General features: G+C 34.3%; 1 protein-coding gene across 1 annotated transcript; it reads left to right on the top strand.

The window, feature by feature from the left end:
• The first annotated feature begins 220 nt into the window (after positions 1-220).
• Positions 221-5247, top strand: LOC143536639 (uncharacterized). Its single transcript, XM_077030580.1, has 16 exons — positions 221-351; positions 429-637; positions 1181-1260; positions 1338-1433; positions 1521-1641; positions 2164-2222; positions 2312-2392; positions 2491-2558; positions 2638-2734; positions 3250-3324; positions 3408-3506; positions 3595-3735; positions 4303-4332; positions 4415-4477; positions 4595-4672; positions 5116-5247. The coding sequence occupies exons 1-16, from the start codon at positions 233-235 to the stop codon at positions 5197-5199; spliced, it is 1500 nt and encodes a 499-aa protein (XP_076886695.1). The 5' UTR covers positions 221-232; the 3' UTR covers positions 5200-5247.
• Positions 5248-24642: the final 19395 nt, after the last annotated feature.

The following is a 24642-nucleotide window of genomic DNA, read 5'->3' as shown; positions in this document are numbered from 1 at the left end:
TAAAAAACCAACCTTGGCTCGAACTCGACTTGTTTACAAACCGAACTATATAATCTTTGAACCCAACTAACGATAGGGTTTTTCTTTCTTTTTCCCCTAATTCCCAAAACTCCATTTCATATATAAAACCCTCGTTTCCGCCCCCAAAACCCCTCCGACCATCACCAACCACCGCCACTCTCCATCAATAACAAAAAACTTATCAATTGTTCACAGATATCATTTCTGAAGAATGATTTCATCACTATCCTGGGTTCCAAAAGGAGCCTCAAAGTCCGTACCGTCAGTAGCTGATCCTCCCACAAAAGAAGAACTTGAGGAGATTAAGAAGCTAGCCTTAATTGAAAAAGTGTACGTTTTTATATTAATAATTACTTGGGTCTTAATGTTTGGAGTGATTTGGCTTTGATTTAAGTTTGTGTTTACAGGTCGGATGTTGAGACTGAAAATGAGGAGGTGGATGATGATGGGTTAAAAGATATGAGTGATGATGATGGTGATGTGTCCAAGCAGCCGGGTGAGATTGAGCAGGCGTTGGGTGCGGCGAATGCGCTCGGGAAAGGTGGATCCAATGTTTGTGATATTGTGGATGGGTTGGATGAACTTAACATGGATGATTATGATGATGAAGATGATGGTATTCTTTTTTTTTTGTTCTGTTTTAAGATGGTTTGGATGCGCAAATTTAGGGGGCGACAATTCTTGACATGACCTGAACTCGATTGGGTTGACCCGTTAACCCGTTTAAGTATTTAAAAGAAACTTTTATAAATGTGTTTTATTTTTGTTTTTACCGTTTTCCAATTTTTTGAAGATACATTTGCAGCTTCCAATCTGTGATCAAGATTTTATTATTTAAAAGAAACTATTCATATTACCCATTGACTCTACCGAATCTGAATTATATCTGTATAGTTTTTGGAAAATTTGTTTAATTTTCTTTAGACAAATACACTTGCCGATAACCCACTTATAACTCTTCAATATGTACGACTCAAAAAAAGGAAAATGGGTTAAATGAGTCGTGTTCAGGTTGACCTTAATTTATGTGCGTGCGGGTTAGGGTTGCAACCTTTGACACGAAGAGTCATATTGGTCGGGTTTGGGTTGCAGATTTCAATTCGCCAACCCAACACGATTGAACTCCTATACTCAATAATCAGTTATTTGTGGTCAACAGCTATTGACATATTTGGTTCGGGGCTCGGGGACACATATTATCCAAGCAATGAATTAGACCCATATCTTAAAGATAAGAATGTAAGTTGCATAGTTCTTTATTTTGAGGTTAAAAAGGTAAAATTGTAGCTTTAGTTTTGACAAATTTTGTAATTTAGGATGAGGATTCTGAAGAGCTTGAAGACATAATGATCAAAGCTGATGATGCTGTTGTAGTTTGTGCACATAACGAGGATGATACGAGTCATTTATTGGTATGTGGTTTACATTGTATATGTACATTTTTATTAACCTTTATGTATATGTATTGTCTTGATGTGCTAATCTGAATGTTGAAATAGGTTTGTATTGTAGAGGATCCAGATGGTGATTCAAACATGTATGTTCATCATGAAATTCTCATCCCTTCGTTCCCTCTGTGCACCACATGGCTTGATTGTCCAATTAAAGGTGGAGAAAAAGGTAACGCGCACGTGGCTTCATATTTATTTTAATGATTTTGGTAATCATTATGTTTGTGTTTAACCATTAACCGAACAAACGATCAAACACTAATCGCTAAATGAACGGGATTTTCTTGTTTATGCTCGTTTGTTAAGAAAGTGAACATGTTCGTGCTCGTTAGTTAACATTATAAACGAACTGAGCTAAAACTAGTTAAAAGTAATGTGAAGAACAATGTGTTGGGCTTAAAAAGTTATTAAAACTAGACTAAGTCGTAATGGGACAAAAAGCTTCAAATGAATATATTAACAAACGGACTTAAAACAATAGTAAACTAATGGATATAACGGATGAACAAAACCGAATTTGAAATGTTCACGAGCATATTTGAGCGTCATGTTCATTCGTTTAACTAAATGAACAATATATTTTTGTTCATGTTCGTACGCTTATTAAATAAACGAACTTCCCACCTAATGGTTCACAAATTGTTCAATGAACATTCAGTTTGTTTACTGCTTTCATATTGTATGGTTGCAGGGAATTTTATAGCAGTGGGCTCGATGGAACCAGAAATTGAAATATGGGATCTTGATATCGTATGCAGCTTTTGATTTTCATAATCAATTCTTGTTTTTTTATAAATGTATTCAAATTTATTTAAATATGTACTCCCAAATGTCTTCAGATTGATGAAGTACAACCATCACTCACATTAGGTGGTATTATTGAGAAGAAGAAGAAAAAGAAGTCAGGAAAGAAGACCGAGGTATTTTTTTTAAGTTCACCGAATATTTATTTTTCATTTTAAATAATTAGCTCTTTTGTTTTTTAAACAATATTGTTATCTATGTAAACCTCTTGTAGAAAATAAAGTACAAAGAAGATAGTCACACTGGTCCTGTGCTTGCACTAGCTTGGAATAAGGGCTTTCGGTATGTTAATGCCTTATACGCACAACTTTTTAGACATCGTTTTTTGTGATGCTGATGTCATCATCACTTTGTCACACAGGAATATTCTTGCGAGTGGTAGTGCCGACAAAACAGTTAAGATTTGGGATGTGTCAACTGGCACATGCAAGCTTACAATGGAGCATCATACTGATAAGGCAAGTAGGACTGTAAAGTGTAAACGAACCGAACATTCAGTGAACTCGTTTATGTTCATTTTATTTTGTTAATATGAACATGAACATAAAGTTTTGTTCATTTAGTTAAATGAACGAACATGAACAGTCTATTTCGTTCATTTATGTTCGTATTCGTTCATGCACGTTAATTAGTGATTGTTAGTTTATGTTTGTTTAACTTTGTTTGTTACGCTTGTTAATATATTCGTTTAAGCCTTTTAGGCCTATTATATTTTTGTCTAGTTTTAGTAAGTTTTTAGGCAAAATACATTGTTGTTCACATATATGAATTCAGTTGTGTTTTTTAATTTATGTTTAGTTATGTTTGTTCTGTTACGTTTGTGAACCGTTCATTTATAATGTTATTGAACAAACATGAACGGAAACGGACAACAAAACCTTGCTCACTTAATTGTTCATGTTCGATCGTTTGTGCAGTTAACGTTAAACGATCTTGTTCATTCGGTTCGTTTACTCATCTTTGTGTTCTTCAGGTTCAAGCAGTTGCATGGAATCATCATGAACATGAAGTTCTTCTTAGTGGATCTTTTGATCATACTGTAGTCATGGTAATTGTTATGTTATGTTACATAAATCGAATGGTGTCAGTATTAACGTTTTTGTTTGATAATATTATAATATTATGTTGCAGAGGGATGGAAGGGTTCCTTCACATTCTGGCTTCAAGTGGTCGGTTGGCGCTGATGTGGAAAGCTTGGAGTGGGACCCGCATGACCAACACTTGTTTGTGGTCAGTACTATAATTTACATGTGTATTTTTACACGTTTGAAAGTTTATGATTATGTACATTTATGAGTTAACTGAATCTTTTTTCCAGGCGAGTCTCGAGAATGGTACGGTTGTTGGTTTTGATATCAGAACCGCAACATCCGATTCATCCTCAGATGTTAAAATGTTCACAATTCACGCACACAACAAAGCTGTTTGTGCTATTTCTTATAACCCATTGGTGCCAAATGTAAGCCTTTGGCTAGCTCTAGTTGTGTAAACAAGCCGAGCCCGAGTTTGTTTAGACTCGAGCTCGGCTTATTCTAGTTTAAGAGGGCTCGAGCTCGGCTCGTGGGTAGTTTGCCAAACTCGAGCTTGGCTCATTTATTATTATATAATTATTTTATTTATATATTTTTAGTTATTTACATGTATGTTTTTAACTATAATTTCTGTATAACTGTAATTTCTGTATATAATATAATATATTTTTAATTGTTTTTATCATTTAAAACCTTTATTAAATATGTTAATGGTTCTTAATAATGGTTATTATATTAATATATTGAATAAAGATTGTTCAAATAAAAGCTCGTTTAGGCTCACAATCTGGCTTGAGCTTGATATATGAAGCTCAGGCTCAAACTTGTTTATTAAATAAGCCTTAATAAAAGCCCCATCTCTGGCTGGATCTCGTTTAAGCTCGATTCGATTTTTAAACGAGCCCATTTCGAATACCTGACGAGTCTCTAACTTAGCACTAGCTTTTTATTCATTATTTATGGACCATGTTTGACTTTATTTCGTCTCTTTTCAGCTTCTTGCAACTGGTTCCGAAGACAAAATGGTAATTTATTATTCGATAGTTTGTGGTATTAGATAATGTTTCTCGTGTATTTGAGTAATCTTTTTTGTTTATGTAATTACAGGTCAAACTATGGGATTTGTCAAATAATCAACCGTCTTGTATTGCTTCACAGAACCGGAAAGCTGTATGTTTCTTTGACTTTATTTACCGGATTATTTACTTTAAAATCTTTTTCTTTTAATTGTTTTATACACACATAAGAATAATCAAAGATAATGCGTTCTTGTTTTGACTCTGTCAGGGATCTGTGTTTACTTTATCGTTCTCGGAAGATTCTCCCTTTTTGCTGGCACTTGCGGGCTCTAAAGGAAAAGTGGAGGTAAGCTTGCCATTATTTTTGTTTTGATTTTGGACAAATACTAGTTGACTTTTTTCGTTTTGACAAGCTTTTTAGTTAGGGCATTTACATATTTCCCCTTTCTAAACTTTGAAATTACATATTTCCCCAAGCCATGCTTAAAGAGCATTGTACATTTTGCATTAAAAACTTATATTTTGGGGAAATATGTAATTTCCTTTGTTTAGGAAGGGGAAATATGTAAAAATCCCTACTCAAATTACCGATTTTAAATTTTAAATAAAAGGTTACGTTGTATTTATTTACTTTATAAGATTGAAGTTTGGAATTGTATTCTCATTAAAAACGGTTAATTGGTTAACCATGTAATTGAAAAACTTATTGATTTTGTTCAGTTTATATTTTTTCATATAGTTCGGTTATGAATCATCTCCTCTCTTATTCCCTTACTCGTTTACTTGCAGCTGTGGGACACGCTATCGGATGCTGCCATTTCAAAACGATATGGGAAGTACTCGAGACAGAATAAGGCACCTGCTTCAACATGATCTATTACATTTTTTGCAGTTATGTTTGTATCATTCAATGGATATGCCTGGTTTGATATTCTTTTTTTTTTGTAGCCGGGATAACATGCATGTTTTGGGGGTGTATTGTCATGTAGGGTTTCTTTTATACAAATTTTGTTTTCTTTATATTGTCGTGAACTTAAAGATGAATATGTGCTCCAAGCTAGGGAGGAGCAAATTCGGTACTGGTACCGGTATCAAGATTTTGTGATTTTCAGGATCAATATTTTCGGAACTGATACCAGTCTCATGTTTTTGTTGTGGTTGTGATAACAAGTCCAACAGAGAAGTCTGGATATCTTGTTAAAGCATATTGTTACAAAAATATTTTGAGGCTACTTTAATGAATATGAAAAATATTTTTTAAGTAATACTCCAATAGGCAAAGCTTTAGTTATCTAGAAACGTTAAAATTGATAAAATACTCATTTATAGGTCCACTTGAACTTGCTTGACCTGTTTTGATGCAGTTTTGAAAACGATCAATGGCTCAAGACACTCATGATAATCAAATACCGATAAAACGAACCAAAGGTTTCAAGAACAATGTTCTTTATTAATAAACTTAATCAAAAACTAATTAACACAGAATCCGTAGCACCCTATTTGTACTAAAATAAAATAAGATAAACTTTGAAATAAGATAAAATAAAATAATAAAAGATACAATAATAAAATAAAAGATAACGTCATGCTCCTGCATCATGTTTAATTAGGGATGCCAATTATGACTGGTTGGATGAGTTGAAAGATTTTTTTATTCGCGTGTATAGATAGCAATCTTGAACCAGGGCCGGCCCAATAGAACTCACTCAGCGTAGCTGACTTTTAGTATGCACGTAGGTGAATAGAATGAGGCAGGTTACTTGAGGAGAGACACGTGGCAAATAAATGAAGACTGGCATCGAGATAAAAAAGATTCATGTGTTGTTTATGTTTTTCATTTAGACTTATGCTATTTTGTTTTAAAATAAGTACTTATGTTTTGTAAGAATATTTGATTTTATATTCCGCGAATGGTTTTAATTAACTCTGATTATTGAACTATGCGAATGAGTAAATCCAACACGATGATTGTAGGGTTCCCGGGATCGGGGCCTTATAGGTTGGTATCAGAGCATAAGTTCGAGAGAATAACCATCCTACATGCTTAGACTCGAACAGAGAATGTGACTTAAGAAAGAAAGAAAGAAGATGCCAGTCAGAGAATGCCATGTGTCACTCAAGCAAGCTTAATACATGATTTACTTGTGTATAATGTATGAATGAGTAAGAAAGCTAATTAGATTGTTAGAAAGAGGATTACTTGTTTATATTTGAAATGCTTGATTATCTGACTGTTATAAGTAGAATATGGCACAAGTAGACTCACTAAGGAAGTGTATAGGAAACGGAGAGTAACGTGAGTAGCTAATCCCAGCTGGCCACTGTTATTACCTGCAGCCTTACTATCCTTGTACTAAATAGTTCCTGAAGTGACGATGTTTGTGTTTCTTTTCCTATAGAAATCGAATGGCTGGTGTTAAGACGACTGTTGGGCAAGGAGGGCACACGGGACGCCGTGGTAGGCCACGTGTTAACCGAGTACCCTCTGAAAAACCGATAACTGAATCTGGTGAAGAAAGAAGCATGACTGTGAGAGAGAAAGGGTATCGGCTCGATCCTGCTATTCAAGATGCCATTACTCAAGCAGTAGCTGCTGCAGTGAAGAATCTCCAACAAGACAAGTCTACTTAAAGCCGCACAAGTACCGTTGAGAATACTGGGGAAAGTAGTACGAAAGATGATGAGACCGAGAAAGAGGTCTCAAGTGAGGTTCGTTCTGTGAAAGTTGATGAAGGAAAACAAGGTCGAGGTAGGTGCAGTTATAGGTCGTTCAAAGGGTGTGACCCACCGAAGCTGACTGGTGTGGGTGACGCAATCGCTACTCTCAGATGGATAACCGCTATGGAAAAGGTTATACGAATTAGCGAGTGCCGTCCCGACCAAGCTGTAGGCTTCGCTACTCAGTCGTTTGGTGAAGAAGCTATGTTCTGGTGGGAAAAAGTTGAGCAAAGAAAAACCGCTGCTGAGATTAAGGCCTTGAAGTGGGAGGATCTGAAAGAGATGGTCATGAAGAAGTTTTGTGTTGATGCTAAAGTTGAGAGGGCGGAGATGAGGTTCCTAAACTTGAAGGTGGGAAAGATGACACACCGTGAGTACACCACTAAGTTTAACCGTATGTCAAGAATGGTGCCTGAGATGGTGAACACTGAAGCGAAAAGGATCAAGTGCTATGTTAGAGGGCTTCTGCAAAATGTTTGCACACTGGTCAGGGCAAGGAGACCTGCTACTTTCGATTCCTCGGTTGACCTTGCGGAAATGGTTTACGATAACCTGACAGTGGATGAATTTGTGATGGAGGAGAAGAAAGAAAAGAAGTGGGATTCTCATGCTAAACGACCCGGTACTCTGATATGGAACCCTAAAGACAAGAAGCATAAGGTATGGGAGAAGAAGCTGTGTCAGACGTGCGGGAAAATGCTGAGATTTCAATTGAGCCATTACAGGATCTAGTTCATGTGATGACAACGTGATTCAAGCTAATACGATTAAGATGAGAACGAGCGTGTGTGTGTGTGTTTCTGGAGACAATCGGGCAAAGTAACAGTGTGATTTCAATAACTAACTGATTCTCATTACTTTAACAATAGATACATGGGTATATATAGATGATAGGGTCATTCGCTAAACATTCCCTTAACAAACGACCTCATTCTCTACTAATTACGTTAATGAACACGAATAACTTCTTAGTCATTCGTTACAAATACATTAACTGACGAATGGCCTTCATTCGTTATCTCATTCGTTAAGACTCTTAACGAATGAGACTTACATTAATTGAATGGACACATTCCTTATGATATAACGAATGTACCATACATTACATACGAATGGGCTTTACATAATTTCCAAAATACTTTAATGATTAATTTGGTTATTCAGATTTATGTGATAATTTTCTGTTTTTCGTTGTTGTAAACAGAGGCAAGTTAGATGGTTTGCGCTTTGCTTAATGGAGTACTTAATTTTTAGGATTTCAATTAGAATGAAAGTTTCAAGATTTATAATGTATGCATTATGATTTAGGAAATTGTTGCTGAAGTCCAAATTCCATTTGTTTCTAGTATAAAGAGAGGGGGTCTTCGTCGTGTATATTGTGGAGGCTGCAGTTGTTCTTGCAATACAACTTACTGGTGAAATCTCTCTCTTTCTATCTCCCTCTTAGCGCTAGTGTTTCTTACTCATTACAAACAAGTAAGCATGTTACATAATGTTAGCTTGTCAATTGGGCTGAATTTGAAAAAAAGAAAAATGTTAAGAGCCCCGAATTTTCTTATAGCTTCGGTCCGTCCCTGGTGTTGTCAATTTATGCATAACTTTGTTAATTTGTTTTAACTGTGCTATTTTAGATTGGGAACTTATGTCCTTTCTAAGTTGGGTGATTATTCATTGTTTCAAGTTGTCGCAATTGCTATCAAAAGCACGTTGCTAATGTTTTTGAGAATTTCTTATCAGGAAACTTACCTGTTTTTCTGGGTTGTGAAAACAGAACTGTTGAACAAGGCTCTCTTAACTCTTGCGGATCAGAGCTGGAGTTTCTTCATAATGTGTGAGTGATTTTAATTTGAAAATCTTATGTGCATTATATCAAATTGATACAATTGATTGATACAATTGGTAACACAGTGTGCTTAGATTCATTTTAATTGAGTGCACAATCATTTCTAGCTTTTTTAGTATTAGAGATATATTAAACATGACAAATCTCTAGTTCCTCTTAATTTATCTTCATTACTTGGTTATAATTTGATATTTAAATGCCAGTTAAATAAGGTTTGTAAATACGTCAAGGATTTAAATAAACAAATAATCCCAGTTGGGTCAATGTTTTTTTATGTTGGGTCAAATCCTTGTGGTTCTAAGTTTTGCTACATGTTTCTAACTTACATAATATATGCCATTCGTTTTCTTAGTTATGGACACAGCCCCACAAGAAACTTAAAACAATATACCTGCGCAAATAGAGTAATTTAAATCTTAGTTACTTTAAATTAAAACAAAGATATAGTCAAATCTAACAGTTTGTTGACATAAAAGGGTATGCTTATTCTATGGTTGTCCAATCCTTTGTTGCCTTCTTTCTTATGGACACAACCCCACACAAAACTTATTAAATTGTTACTGAAATATTTTCAACAAGCCATTGTGTTGCTGGTTTTGGGCTACTGTATTTTTTACAGTACTTTCTTTTCCTCTTTTGTAGGAATAAATGAAGAAATACAAGCTTTCAGAAGAAAAAAAAGAGAGCCTTGAAGTTGAAAAAAATACAATTGCTTGAAATGCGAAAAGAAATTAAAGAGGACCATCAAAGAAAATAAGATGAGCTAGAAGCGATGTGAAAGACTTTGACAACCAACGGGCAAACTTTGAAGCTACGAGACTGAAAAACTACCTACTAGAGTAAAGAGTACTTCATGATCTTAGAGATTAGGAGGTTTTCGTCACTTTTATATATTTTTTTATGTGTAATTACACATTTATTTTGATTACGTTGTTATTAAGAGATTGGACATGTATTATATACGATTATAAATGTTATTTTAATAAATCGAAATCCTATTCCATATTAATAGAATTTTTATTATTTCAAACAATTAGCTACATAGCCGCATTTGCTTGTAAAAGGGTTGCATTTGTTGTAACTAAAATCTTAAAAAAGTGCATTTGGTGTAATAAAATGTTGCATTTGAGGTAGCAAAGGTTTGTGTGATTGAAAAGTTGCATTTAAAAGTAAAAAAGTTGCATTAGCTTGTAAAAACGGCTGCACCTAAAAAGGTTGCATTTAAATAGAAAATGCAACGCATTTAGAAAAGGTTGCATTACCTAACAAAAAGATTGCATTAGGTCTAATGCAACTTCACCTAATGCAGCCTTTGATAAAAGGTTGCATAAAGCCTAATGCAACTTTTTTAAGGCCTAATGCAACCTTTTACCGGAGTTGCATTAGCTTCATTTTGTTGTGATTTTTATAATTTTATTTTAATTTTTAATTGATTAAAAAGGTTAATTAATAGTTGATAATAAATGTCAACAATAGTGTTTGACCCGGGTCTGCGCGTTACGAGTTTCAAGTGTTACCAGTTGCTCTAGGGGAAGGACATCCAATTTAGCTTGGTTTTTAATACTTATATATACTAACTAGTTTAATTATTATTATTATTATTATTATTATTATTATTATTATTAATAAAATAATATATAACAGTTTACAAAAAAAGAAACGGGTGTGTGTGACCCGGGTTTCGAACTCGGGTCTGTCTCGTGTCATTGACATGTTTTAACCAGTTGAGCTGTGAGTCATATTCGTTTTAAATCTGAAAAACATTATATATATATAATGATGAAAACTTCATCTTCTTCATCTATAAGGACATAAACCCTAATTTTTCAATTGGGGTTTCTGTTCCATGTTTGTTATAATTAGATTAGGGTTATTGTTGGTTGGTTCAACGACATTATAAAGCTCATAACAATTACCTTATTTCGTTTTAGTTTGGCCGCGATTAAGGTCGTCGGAAAAACAGAAATAGAATTCCCAATTACAGACAAATCGGTGTATTAGAGGGGGATTGAGAAGTGTGAGTGAGTTGGTTTGAATGTTAGGCATCTATTTATACTACGGGGTGGAGCGTCTATGCATTAACTCGCTTGATTTGGTTTACGGATTTTCCGGCGGGGATCGTGGGTTTGATTAACGCGGCTAAAGGTTGTTATATCGCAATTAATATGTTAGATACGATGCTAATTGACGACAAAACGTGTTAAACTAAAAGTTCGGGTCAAAGTTTGATGTTTGGAGGCTGTTTTGGGAATTCCGGCGCCGCCGCCGGCGACGTGTCCGGAAAAACGGGGATGGGGGGTGGGGTAGGGTTAGGTTAATATAATAATAATATAATTTAAATAGAATTTACATTATTTACCCCTCAAGTTTCATAAACATTTTAAATGGAAATTAAATCTCTTTTAAGTTAATATAAGTTTTCGATGTTTACACTTTTGGCTTTAAACTTTATATCCGAATTATATAACATTTGGTTTTGGATTGTTTACGCGTTTAACTAGGTTATCGATAGGACTCGGGATTTCACAAATGATTGAATATCAACGAATAGCGAATAATGAACATTAAATGTCGGGAATCACTTTTATTAATGATAAATAATACAACGAAACGACCTAACGAGTCGGGTTAACAAATACAAATACGAATCGAAAATTGATGAATGTCACAACTTATATCTTTCTCCACTGACCCCCTTTCATCTATACAACCTGCTGAACAAGATGAATTACCATTAGAACAAATTGGTTCACCAATTAGTTCAACAGTGTTGAGCACACCATGAACAAATATCTTAGATTTTGGTACATGACTAATTCCATAGACCATTTAGTCCTTTGGTGGGGTATTGATACTAAAGTGGGGTAGAGATGTGCAAGGGTCATTAAAAGGTGGTGGAATTGCAGGATGTTCATATCACACCCCCTTCTTTTGTTTCACCTCCATTTGTGATCGTGATGCTATTTAACTTATCGGAGACCATTTCAAACTTTTCGACAGTTATTTTTCTTTGAGCTAGATCTAATTCAAGCACTTCAATTTTAGCATTTAAAACAGTTATTCTTTTATTGTGAGAATCAATTAGCAGATTAGATTCAAATAGATTTCGATGTAAGAGTGTCATGTCATCATGATGAGTTTCAATTCTAGCGGTAAATATTTTCTTAGCTTTCTTATACTCATCATTTTGGTACTTAATGCTAATGTTTTATCTTATAAGACTAGCATTATGGGTTCTATAATTTTCAACTTTGACAATACATATTTGAGAGCATAAGTGTTTATGTACCTCGGGAAGGCCAGAATTGCTTTGGCTCCATCCTGCTCTAGCGCTTGATGAAGCTTGGTCTTCATTCAAAAATGTCATTCCGGCGAGTGAGCACGGCTCTACTAGTTGAGGTTCTTGGGTCATAACCTTGGATTTTGGTCTTATCTTTGTGTTTAAAAAGTGTGTTCAAGTGTTCTTCAGCTTTGTTGAAGTGTTTGAAACTTATAAATTGTGAAAAAAATCTATGCTAATTGAATCTTATGTTAAAGTGTTTAAGTGTGTTCAACGTATGCATCTCAGTGTGATGCATGTAATTGAGATCACCATCGGCACGCCTGATAGCCCAAGATTCACTGTCAGCATGCCACTTGGCATAAAGAATCATAGAATCATCATGGTAAGGATTGTTTCTGCATCTGACACTCCCACGTCGGCTCACACAGTGCCATTTCTTCTTTTTTATCTTCGGCACTTCAGAGGTATTAGCAGTATTAACCATTTCTTCTTTCTTGTCTTCGGCACTAAAGGGAAAAATAAGTTTCTAAAACTCTCCAAAAGTATTTTATTTTATCTTTTTAAGAAACCAGAAATTGTCTCAAAAAGAAGGTTCTCCAGTTAAGAGGGAGTTAGTAAATCAAAAATTTTTGAGAAATTGATCCGACCTTTGGAAAATGATAGGAGATTGACTGAATGCTTCTAGCTCATGAACAAAGTAGGCTGAATAGAATAATAAGCTCAACATCTTATGTGCTCGATAGGCTTTACATGTTTAGTGTGAACCTATGTGATATAAACTAAAATTTGCTATATTAAGTGGTTTTATTCTTTGAAAAGGTATGCATGTCTCAATATACATCTTTCCGAATGATAGACAGAATTGTGATTATCCAGTCATACATGAGCCCGCTAATGGTTGGCCACCATAAAACTATTTGTCTGTTTTGTTCTTAAATACTGAGAATTCAAAAGAAAAGGCAGAAATAGACAGTTCTTGCATGAAGAAATTCAAAAGAAAAAGCAAAAGTTTGTAAAAGATCTTAAAGGTTAGTTTATCATAAATCTTTTTGACCAATCATTAGGTCGGAATCAATTCAGGGTGATCTGGAGAAAGTATAATAAGCTTTAAGAACATATATGAGGCATCATTATTGGAGACCACAAACAGTCTATGCCTAATCATAACTAAATCAGTATCATAAGATTCTGAAAACACATGTGTAGTTTAAAAGTGGAGCAATATATCGACAATCAATCCTACTTAGAGTTGTAATAACAGCCAAAATAGAAATGTTGCAAATAACATCTCAGTCAATGTGATTCCATGTTGCCATCTTGCTCAAAAAAATATTTACGGCTTATGTTTATTATTTGCATTTTCATCATAAAAAAATTCAAAATATTATGTATATATTTTAGTAATTTTAAAATATATGAAAATGCCAAAAAGATTTTAGTTTGTATTGCGTTCGTACATATGTTATTAAACCTTTGTTTTATTCAAAACCACGTGTTTTGTTGTCAAGGTCGTTCATGCAAAGTTCGTTAGAAGCCTATGACTTAAACAAATCATTTACAAGTTGAGGAACTGAAATTGGTATTTTATAAAAAGGCAAGTTACAAAAGAGAAAGCACAAAAATAAAGATGAAGTTTTTTTGTAAGAAGTTGTATGGAGAAACTTGGTGAAAGTGGCCCTTTCATATGGTCCTCATATCTCCTAGGTTTTCATTTCATGGGCCAAATGGGCTTTTTCTGTAAAAAATAAACGTTAGAATACGCAATAACCTGACTATAAGTAATCTGAAAGACATACAAAAACCTAATAATAATAAAGAATATTAGCACTGCAATCTTTCTCTAGGATTGAGTTTGTCGAGTCACCTCCATCAAGTTCTTGCTTCGCCTTTACTTCTTAAAATTTAGTACTTGTCTTGACCCAAGAGCTTGAACGAGATTGAATTTTGGACAATTCTTTATTTTCCATTCTTGTAAACTTGAACTTCAATCTTTTTTACTGGGAATGATCGGCAACAACAAATTTTAGAAACATCAGATACAGGAGGCTTGACATCTAATTTTCTTTTGTTGACTTTCTTCAGCCGACTGGTTTCTTTCCTTTGTCTTTCAACAGATCTTTAGACATGATCAGCTCATTTTTAGGTTCAACCACCAACTTTCACGTTATCATTTTCTTTTAAGAACTTTAGCATCTACAACTTCAATCTCTGTAACCCAACAGACTTGATCTTGATCAACATGTCTATGTGCAGGTACACAAAACTTAGAACAAATAAGATTCGTTCACAGACCCTCTTGATGATCAAAGAAGTTTTTTCTTTTTCAAAACATGTCCTAGGTTTGAAATATTTGCAGAATAACTTTGAAATTTTAAATGCTTTTTTTTCTTTTATACTTTTTTTCAATTCTATAGAAATGCAACTTTTTTTTCTTCTTGTTTTTTTTGCTACAGTGATGCGACTCAACTGCTATAGTAATGCAACTCAACTGCTACAGTGATTTTTTTTAAGATAACACATAAATTACCAATAAAGTCAAAAAAAATTTAGTCTAAAAACCACTATACCAGCCTAGATCCGAGTTTTTCAACAAAATCTGAACAGGAGATAAAAACTTGAAAACACCAAAAACATAGATTTCATGATTTTCGTGTAGATCTAAGGTGTAAGGTACTCCAAAAGTAGTTAGTAACACGAAAAATAACCTAAAATTCAACAAAAACAAAGATCAAATTCGAAAGGTATGATCCGAAAACTACAAAAGGTTGAGCCAAAAGCTCTGATATCAATTATAGGTCTTAAATACGGGATCAAACAACTAGTTCTGGAATCAATCTCAACTACAAGCTAGCGGAAATCACTTGTAGCCAACCAAGATCTCGGATCTTGTTTAGTGTTTTTATTTCATTAAGTGGAAAGTAAGAAGATAAGGTAGAGAGAAAGTGATAGTTGGTAAAGAATGTTTTTGCGAAAGGTTCTTGTATGCAAGAAGGCTTGCACTATGTGCAAGCTCCATGCACCATACTTTCATTATTTGGGCCAATAATGGGCTTTATTTACATTGGGTCAAGCCCAAAACATTACAAGTTACAATCGAAAGCTAACAAAATACATCGTGAATGAACGAACAAATACAAAAGACTTAACGAAACAAAGTGACACAATATATGGTTTCAGTTCAAGTGGTTTTAACTATTTCCGTTCAAAAAGGGAACCTTTTAACAAACAAATAAGGGCCTCATATGTAAATTTTATAACCATTTTGGTCTTTATTTCTCATAATATTTGATTATCAATATAATTGAACAAGATTGTATATTTGTATTTCAACAAAAATGTAATCATATATGGGTGCAAGTGTGTGTTAATTTTAGTCTTTATTCTTTAGTTCTAATAATATTTGCTTTAAGAGCTCGGTGCTGATATGGTCACTCTTTGGATTGCAAACTAATCCCACAAACTGACGTCCATCATTAAAGGTGGCTACATGGAAGAGAGAGAGAGAGAGAGAGAGAGAGAGAGAGAGAGAACAAAGTGTTTGGAATCAAACAGCTACAAACTCTTTTGTGAGTGAGAAAGAGGAGAGATCGAGAACGGAAAGAAGAAGACGAGAGAGAATAAGATGTTCATGATATGGAGCTGTTTATGAATAAAACCAGCTAGGCAGCTACAACCATTACTCGGATATATTTGGTTGTGGAACCTCTTTGTCACTACAATCATCATATCTTCCTTACTATTCCAAAACAGCCCTCCAACTTACTGTTTTCACTATTTTGTCATGAAATCAGCACAAACTTAATAACCAACTCTACTACCAAATTCACAATCCTGAGTTGACAATTTGAATTGATATTTTTAACACACCTGTTGTTGATGCACGCAGAAAATTGTTAAGTGGTATGGATGGGTTTATAACAACTGTTAAATTTTTTTTATCTAAAAAGTAGTGATTGAATCGAAACAGAAGGGGGCAACAAGCTGCGCCGCTGCCCCCTTTTGAATTACAAAACAGATCGATGGACCGACGCATATGCATTCATTGCCGAACAACATCGTTGTTTATGTGGCCGCTTCGATCAAACCGTTAACCATAATTAGAAACCCTAATTAACAGAAAATTGTTAAGTGGTATGAATGGATTTCTAGATTTTGTTATGAACTGATTTTGTTGTATATTGGTTGTTATGTCGCTTTCAAATAGAAGTTGACCCAACCCAATGGCCATTATTTGAAAAGTCTTCTTTAAACTATTTGTTTATTTATTTTGTTTGTGTTGTATTAAGTCCAAAGTTTTCTTTAACAACCATAAATCGACCTGTAAACAGCTTGTGGTTGAAAGTTTTTTACTATATATTCTAGTTAAACAAAGTGTCTCCGGATGGGAAGAATGGCTGTATTTGCAACTTGCTGAGTATTTAATGTCTAACTATAGACATAATTAATTATCCACCCCTGATTTATTAGACTATATATTTTTATATGCACTGCTGGAGGCTTGACTTTATTTGAGCATCTTGTTCCAACTACCATGTTCACATGTATGTACATAGTCTCTGCATTTGGTGCAGTGTTTGACTATATGCTAATCAGTTGGTACGTTTAGTTATAGTTCATTTTTAATTAACAAATCGTAATTATTGAAGTGATATCATATATCCTAATTTCTCGCCTCTCTAATCTGTATAAAGGCGGTTTTCATTTATTTCCTCACAGCAAATTAACCCTGTGTCTTCTTAACCATCTTTCAATTCCCTATAGCAATTACACACACCGTTTGTGTTGGTTCTTTATACATCTCCTATCACGCTGCGCACTTGCAATTGCTTGGAACCCTTGATTTGTCTTTGATAATTTATAATTTGATCCACAAATATGGAAGGATTCTTGAACAAGTTTGATCAAGGCTTTAAAATCCAACCGGAAGAGATAATATCAGCCACCAACAACTTCGATGATCGGAATAATTATATTGGAAGTGGTGGTTTTGGGAGAGTTTATCAAGGAGAATTGTCTCACGCTGAGGAACGGACAAGGAGAAGCTGAGTTTTTGAAGGAGATCGATAAGCTTTCCCGTTACAGGCATGAAAAGCTTATCACCCTTCTCGGATTTTGTTACCATGGGGATGAGGCGTTCATTGTGTACGAGCTTGCATCTCGTGGAAGCCTTGACGATCATTTAAGTTCCCCTGATCTAACGTGGTCAAAACGTATCAAGATAAGCCTTGATGCGACGAAGGGGCTGAGATACCTTCATGATCCAAGGGGGACACACCAGAGACTTATTCACTGTGATGTAAAAGGTGGCAACATCCTACTTGATGACCACTGGAATGCTAAAATTTCCGACTTCGGGTTCTCAATAATGGGCCCTGCTAATGAGCTGCAGTCAACTGTTATCAACTTAGCTGCAGGTACCCGTGGGTACACTGATCCACTATATCAGAAGACAAACACTTTAACGAAAGAGTCAGACGTGTACTCTTTTGGTGTGGTGCTATTTGAGGTTTTAGTTGGTCAACTATGCTATACGTATAGAAATGGTCATGTTCAGGAAATTTTAGTGCCTGCGTGGAAAAAACGTTATGAAGAGAGGAAGCTAAATGATATCATCTTTAAACCCCTGACCATTCAACCATTGGAGCAAAGTGTTTTTGAAATACTTTCAGACATTGCGTATCAATGTTTGAAGGAATCTCGTGAAGTTCAGCCAGAGATGGCAGATGTTGTGACAGAACTTGAGCGTGCACTCCATATCCACGAGTTACTCCAAAATCCAGAGTTTAGGGCTAAATGGGACGCACAAAGTTTTTACTACAAAGAAATAGCTGAGAGTGCCGAACCTCCTCTTAATTACAAATCCGAAGATGAACTGAAGAACCTTCTATCTAAAGGGGTACTCCTTAGAGGGGGAAAAAGGGTAATTAGCTGCTATGTCTATATTATACTTATATTAATTAGTAATTCAATCAAACCCAATATTGAAAAAGTTGTTATAATTTAACTCCCAAGAATTAACTTGCATTTGTTTATGGATGCATAGTGGTTTTCATTAAACAAGAAGGGAGAACACTGTGAGATGATATCTATTGCAGAATGTTTGGGTTCAGAATTTAAGGAGAGACCCTGGTACCCAGAAAACTCGAGGTGAATCTTCCTATTTCTAGCTAGCTAGCTTTTAAGAATACTTGATAAGTATAAAACAATGTATAATCATTCTTTGCTACGTACTGCAGATTTCCTATGGGCAGCTACTATTCAGAGAATGGAATATTTAATACCCGTGTAAAAACTCAATTCTTGTCATCTAGAATCACATACACGGTCAACCTTGTGTTCAAGTTTCTGCCCATGAAGAAGGCTAGGAAATGTGAACAAATATCCCTAAAATATAAATTACAAGGGGAGACAGATAGTTCAATTGTATACCTTGCATATGAGAGAGAAGATGGATTGTATATGGCTGAAATGTATCAGTTTACTAGTGACTACAAAACTGTTCTTCTTCAAATTCAGTTTGAGGGCTTCCTTCATTACACTTACATAGAAGTAGAAGGCATCGAGTTTCGGCCCTTGGAGAAAGTAAGACGGAAAATAAAGGTTTAATTTTTCATGTACATGCACATCATCAATTAGTTAATATCCTATTATTTTCTTTAAGCGTTCTAAACTTTCTTGGAAAATCAACCACATAAATAACATTAGTTATTTTCAATGTGCAAAAACCCAACCCATATTAGTCAGATCAAAGTCTAAAGTCTAACTAATATGGTTCTACAGGTGGAACATAAAGAGGATGAGATGCAACCCACGTCCGATTCAAATGCAAATTGGGAAGAAAAATTGCCAATGGATTTTGAAGACATTATAAAAAGGTCAAAAAATAGCTTGCAATGGACAACTAAGGAGGAAGCATACTCAATTATAAGCAATGGGTTCTTAATCGGCGATGACAAGATGGAGAGAGGCATTGTAAGTCCATTTGTATTTCTATGTAGCTTTTGTTGAGCTCATAACTTATGAGCATGGCTTAAAGGGAGGAAAGCATTATATAATGAATTGCTAAACACATCTATATTATTGTTTGATAGTGGTTTTATATTGACAAAAATGGGAAGAAGTGCTATATGTTATCAGCGGCTGACATATGTAGATCGTATGACTTGAACATATCGTTGCCTTTATCGGAATCAAGGTGCTTTTATATCCCCCAGCTAGATTTCTTACAGAAGTTACTATCTACTTGTGCAGCATATATGTGAATTAACAAATTTATAAAATCTTTTACATATAAAATGATTTTCCAAGATTTTTCAGATTTGGAGAAGCCATTCAACGTGATCAATATTGGAGTGTTGAACTCAACTATGAAATCCAGTCCCAGCTTGTATCGTCTCAAACAACATATGCAATCTACCTTGTGTACAAATTATCAAAAGACCAATCCGGATTTGAGGCTCCTATGAGAGTGACGGATATAGAGTATTTAGGTTCAAGAGATAATAGTTGTTGGTATATCTATTTAATAAGTCCTCAAACCCCTTTTATTAAACTTAAGGCTAATCAAAACACCCACAATTCACCCAGCACGTTGATTAAAAAAGGCCTTCCGCAACTAAGAAACGATGGTTGGATGGAAGTACAACTTTTGGATTTCCGATACACTACAACCACTGAAATAATACCTACGAGTCTTCTTTTGGAAACTACTAGTTACCATATTAAGGTTACGGGGCTTATTATTGAAGGGATTGAGATTAGACCCATATAGGTTCTCTTCTTTACAACGGACAAGAAATTATTGTAAATCCAAAATTTGTTTTCATCTTTCTAGGTGAGTGGAAGTACATTTGAATCCTATAATATTCTTGAAACAGGTCATTTTGTACACTCTCATTTTACTTTCAACAGAACTAAAATTATGAAAGCACAAAAACAAAAATATTATAATAACAATACAATTTTATTAGTAAAACAATAGAGAGGGTTGTAAATACTACAAGACATAAATGCACTTTTAAAACGGTATTACTACTTTTCAACTATATTTATTCACTTACATAAAAAGCCCACTGTATAGAATTTTTTAGTTTTTATTTATTTTGCATAACGACTAAGATTTGCATTAATCACACAAATATAGCAACACAAATATCCATTTAATTTCGTAATTGGACATCATAAATCAAAATATTACAAACATTCCTGAGTTAACAAATATATTATTAAATATAAAATGTACTACATAACTCGACCATTCTTCTCGAATTCTAACAAAATCTGTCTCTACATATTCATCTTTGCCTCCCCCAACCTGAGAAGAAAATTAAGCAAAGAAAATGTTCCAAAACAAACGTAATCAAACTTGTAAATTACACTCACATTGTTATTGACTAGTATTTTAAGTCCTTCACCAATGAGTTCTTTCATGAACTTTAGCATATAACTAGTTTTCATGCATGCGCATTGCGCCTGGATCTACATTACAAAAAGCATCTGCTTTATAAGGGACCTGGTTTTGCAATGAAACTAGGATATAGCCTGTGTAATGCATATGGTGGTTAAAAAAATATAACAAAAAAGTTAAATTTAATAATATATGTAATAATATACCTTATTGATTCATGGGTTTGGATAAATGAGATTAGCGTGCTAATTACTCTATGATGTAATTACATAATTATTCTACTTGCATATACACACACACACACACAATGTTGTAAAAGTCGTTAAGCAGTACTAGGCGGTCGACTGGGGAGTTGCGAGTACTTGGGAGTAGTCGGGGATTACTCGGAAACTACCTAAGGAGTACTCGGCCGAGGCGGGGAGTACTCAGCCGCCTACTCGGGAGTTTACAACATTGTATATATATATATATAATTACTCTAATTGATTCTCACAATTAGCACATTAATTTTATTTTTACGTTAACTTTCCCCATTGATTCGTAAGATATAAATAAATAAATAATGACAAATAAAATATCATATTTCATAAATAGCTAATCACCTCATTTAAAGTTACATTTGTAACAAACTTAAGTTTTTTTTACCAAATGGGTGTAGATATAAAAAATATTTATCAATATGGTGTGCTTTAAAAAGTATTTACCAATTTGATATAGTTGGTAAATGTGTTTTCTCTTTCCTAATCTTATGATACAACTTAATTCATTAATTACTAAATAAAGTAATAAGGTATTGTAATCTACTAATTATTATCAAACTTATATTTACTATTTATTATCAAAAATATATAAAATTAAAATAATGAATTAACAAAAGGTTATATATATACGAACACATAACAACTTCATAAACTAAACACAAATAAATTATATATATATATATATATATATATATATATAGGGGAAGGTTATTGTACAATTAAATTAGCATAATAAACATACAAATAACATAGTGTAATTGCAGTTCTCAAGTAAAGTAATTATGCTACAAAAAATAAAATAGTGTACTAATAATTACACTACTCGTAAACGTAATTACACTACTAACACAGATAATTACTCTACACTATTACACCAAATTATACTATTTATTTCAACTAGAGTAATTATTTTGTAAGTAGAGTAATTGTAGTATATAATTCTTCCTCCTCAAAGAGTAATTATTTTGTAAGTAGAGTAATTGTAGTATATGCTTCTTCCTCCTCAAATTATACTAGTTTCAACTAGAGTAATTATTTTGTAAGTAGAGTAATTGTAGTATTTGCTTCTTCCTCCTCAAATTACACTACGTGTTTCAACTAGAGTAATTATATTGTAGGTAGAGTAATTATTGAATATGCTTCTTCATCTTCCTCAAATATCCACGACAATTTTCTTCAATTGGAAATATCAATTAGCTTCAATTGATATATTACTTCGATTTGTAGGTTTCAATTAAGCAATCAATATTCGCAAAAGATTCAATTTGATTCACAAAATTGTAACCTAGGAATGAATGACGACAATAAGAAACGACGATCGATGAGGACCGGTGGCCAGAATCTTACGAATGCGGACGGTGACGAAATTGACAAGCCCTTGACTGTAGTTTGAGGCGGAGGCGTGGTGGCCAGAGGATCAATTGAATTAGGCGGAGGCGGTTACGTGGTGGGGAATTGAGAAGGTGCTGCCATGGGGAATTGAGAAAGCCGGTGCTGCCGTGGGGAATTTCCAGGCATCGGAGCCTTGGTTGAAGAAAACGTGGCGGAGGTTGGCGGTGGAGTGATTGGAGTCCGGTGATTTTGTGGTGGATGAGGAAGAAGATGGAGATGGGGTCTGGTGGTTGAATGAGGAAGAAGATGGAGATGCGGTGTGGTGATTTTGTTCAGTTTTTATGTTTAGTACAAATTTTTTATTTGTATTTGATCCATATCCTATATATATATATATATATATATATATATATATATATATATATATATATATATATATTGTAACATCACGAAAATTTGGTCCAAATTTGACAAACTAATAAAACATATGGACTAAAAATATTCATGGTAAAAGTAAAGAGAAAAATAAGACAAAGAATGGAAGTAGCTTATGTTAAGGGATTGAAGTAAGGATACTCCATCCCACATCGGAGGAAGAAGGAAATATAAAGCACTTTATAAGGAGAGAACATTCCATGATAATGTTCTTATGTGGCCAACCAGTCTCCCTAGTCCTAGCAGAGGGTGCGAAGCACCCGACACGCACGGGCGGCGATGGGCGCAATGTGGCGCTTTGATGACGCACTTTGCACTTCGCATAGCTAATATTAAGCTGTTCAAGGTAGAGGTCTTGTCCGATTATTATATTATAAATGGCTTAGACCCTAATCAGGGATATAGCCCGTACCTTGATTTTATAAAGTGGAAATAGATTTCACAAAGTCGAGATTATAGATAAAATAATACTTCTTTATTATATATAAAGATTTCTTATAATAAAAGAAATTTGAAATATACGTTTCTTCACGAAGAAGAAACAAAGGTTTATAAATGATTAACAAAAGAAAGGACTAGAGGTCCTTATATTTATGAAAGACAAAATGTCAAGGTAAAGGTTATGCAATCGGACTAAAGGTCTGAAGCTAGATCGTTGATCTAGTACTTATAAAACGTCTCGTACTATAGGTCCGAGGTAACAAGACAAATTTATGAGAAACACCAACCAAGAAGAAATGTGAATACATCCAACTTTTTAACATTACTTTTGATCAATTAATTAAGCTTTTCATTCACCCTCCTTAAAGTGTATACTCCATATTCTTTCATTGTGAGTGTTTCTAATTTGTGATCAAACTTGTTATGTATGGATTGAACGAAACTAATCGCATCGTGCGCAATTTAAGCAAGCTAATTGAATTTTCTCTTCTTGAATATACATGTATAAATCTAAATTCATCCAAAATATTGTTGACCAGAATTCATTAGATTTACATATTTCTTCTTTAAAATCTAAGCTTTGAAGGCGGAAACTTCATTGAGGATTGTTAGATAAAGCTTGGGGGCAGTATAAAGTTGGGATGCTTTTAAAAAATTAATTCGCAGTTCGTACTTTCGAAATTCATTTTTCATGGCAGGTTAAAAACATGGAAAAAAAAGTTTAGATGATGTGAAGATACGAACATGAGCCCCTCAAGAGCAAAAATAGAGTCTTACTGCTACACTAGCACCGAGGTTTACTTAGTAACTGTCAAAATTAACATAACATACATTAAATAGGTACTTATATATTTTAAATAATGGAGCTTATTCAAAGGAGATGAGCATTGATGAGAGGAACCCTGAGGTACAAAACCACCCAGCAACCGTTGTTTCACTTGTCCCCTCATTATGATCCACAAGATCCATATGTCCAAGCACTTACAAGTGGTTTTCCACCTTTCACTGATGTCGTTCCAACCATCTCGGAACAAGCAAGGAAATCAGGCAGTAAGAAGAGGCTGCAGAAGTTTCTCACAACATGCCAGTTGAATTCAGTCCACCACTGCCGTATACAAGGTACCATTATGACATAGTCATGATGGGAACCGTGATCCACCGCCCCAATACGGATATCCAAGTTTCATCCCGCAGTCCCAAGAAGAGCATCTGGATCGGGCACTGCATGAGACCGATGAATTGCGGAAAAAGATGGCTACTGAGAGTAGCAAAAAGAAGAAGGTGGAAAGGAAGTTACTACACAAGTGTAGTAAGTTGAAAAATATAATCAAGAAATATATGAAGGATTGAAGATTTCACTCTGCAGTAATCGTACGATTTGTTCCCCGCACAGTTGTAGTTGCATCGTTTATTCCTTGTTCCGTTGTAGTAGTACCGGTTGTGTAACAACTCGGTTTTCCACGTACAACTTATATCCATAACCCGACCTGTATTAGATTCGGAAAATTTATCGCTAAAAAGTATCACGTCTATCAAGAAATTTTATTATTAGTTATATTTAAGTAATATATAATTAACTTTAGAAAATATATATTTA

Source organism: Bidens hawaiensis, unplaced genomic scaffold, assembly GCF_021521415.1.
Source record: "Bidens hawaiensis isolate Kalapana, Puna unplaced genomic scaffold, B.hawaiensis_p1.1 tig00010855_1, whole genome shotgun sequence".
NCBI lineage: Eukaryota > Viridiplantae > Streptophyta > Magnoliopsida > Asterales > Asteraceae > Bidens > Bidens hawaiensis.
Note: the sequence above shows the minus strand (reverse complement) of the source record. Positions and strands in the feature narration are given on the sequence as shown.

What these genes read in the sequence shown, in the direction of transcription:
- LOC143536639 (XM_077030580.1), top strand. Translation starts at nt 233, where the DNA reads ATGATTTCATCACTATCCTGGGTTCCAAAAGGAGCCTCAAAGTCCGTA. An exon ending in AATTAAAGGTGGAGAAAAAG is followed by an intron (nt 1,642 to 2,163) that starts GTAACGCGCACG and finishes GTATGGTTGCAG; the next exon opens with GGAATTTTATAGCAGTGGGC. An exon ending in GCTTGGAATAAGGGCTTTCG is followed by an intron (nt 2,559 to 2,637) that starts GTATGTTAATGC and finishes TTTGTCACACAG; the next exon opens with GAATATTCTTGCGAGTGGTA.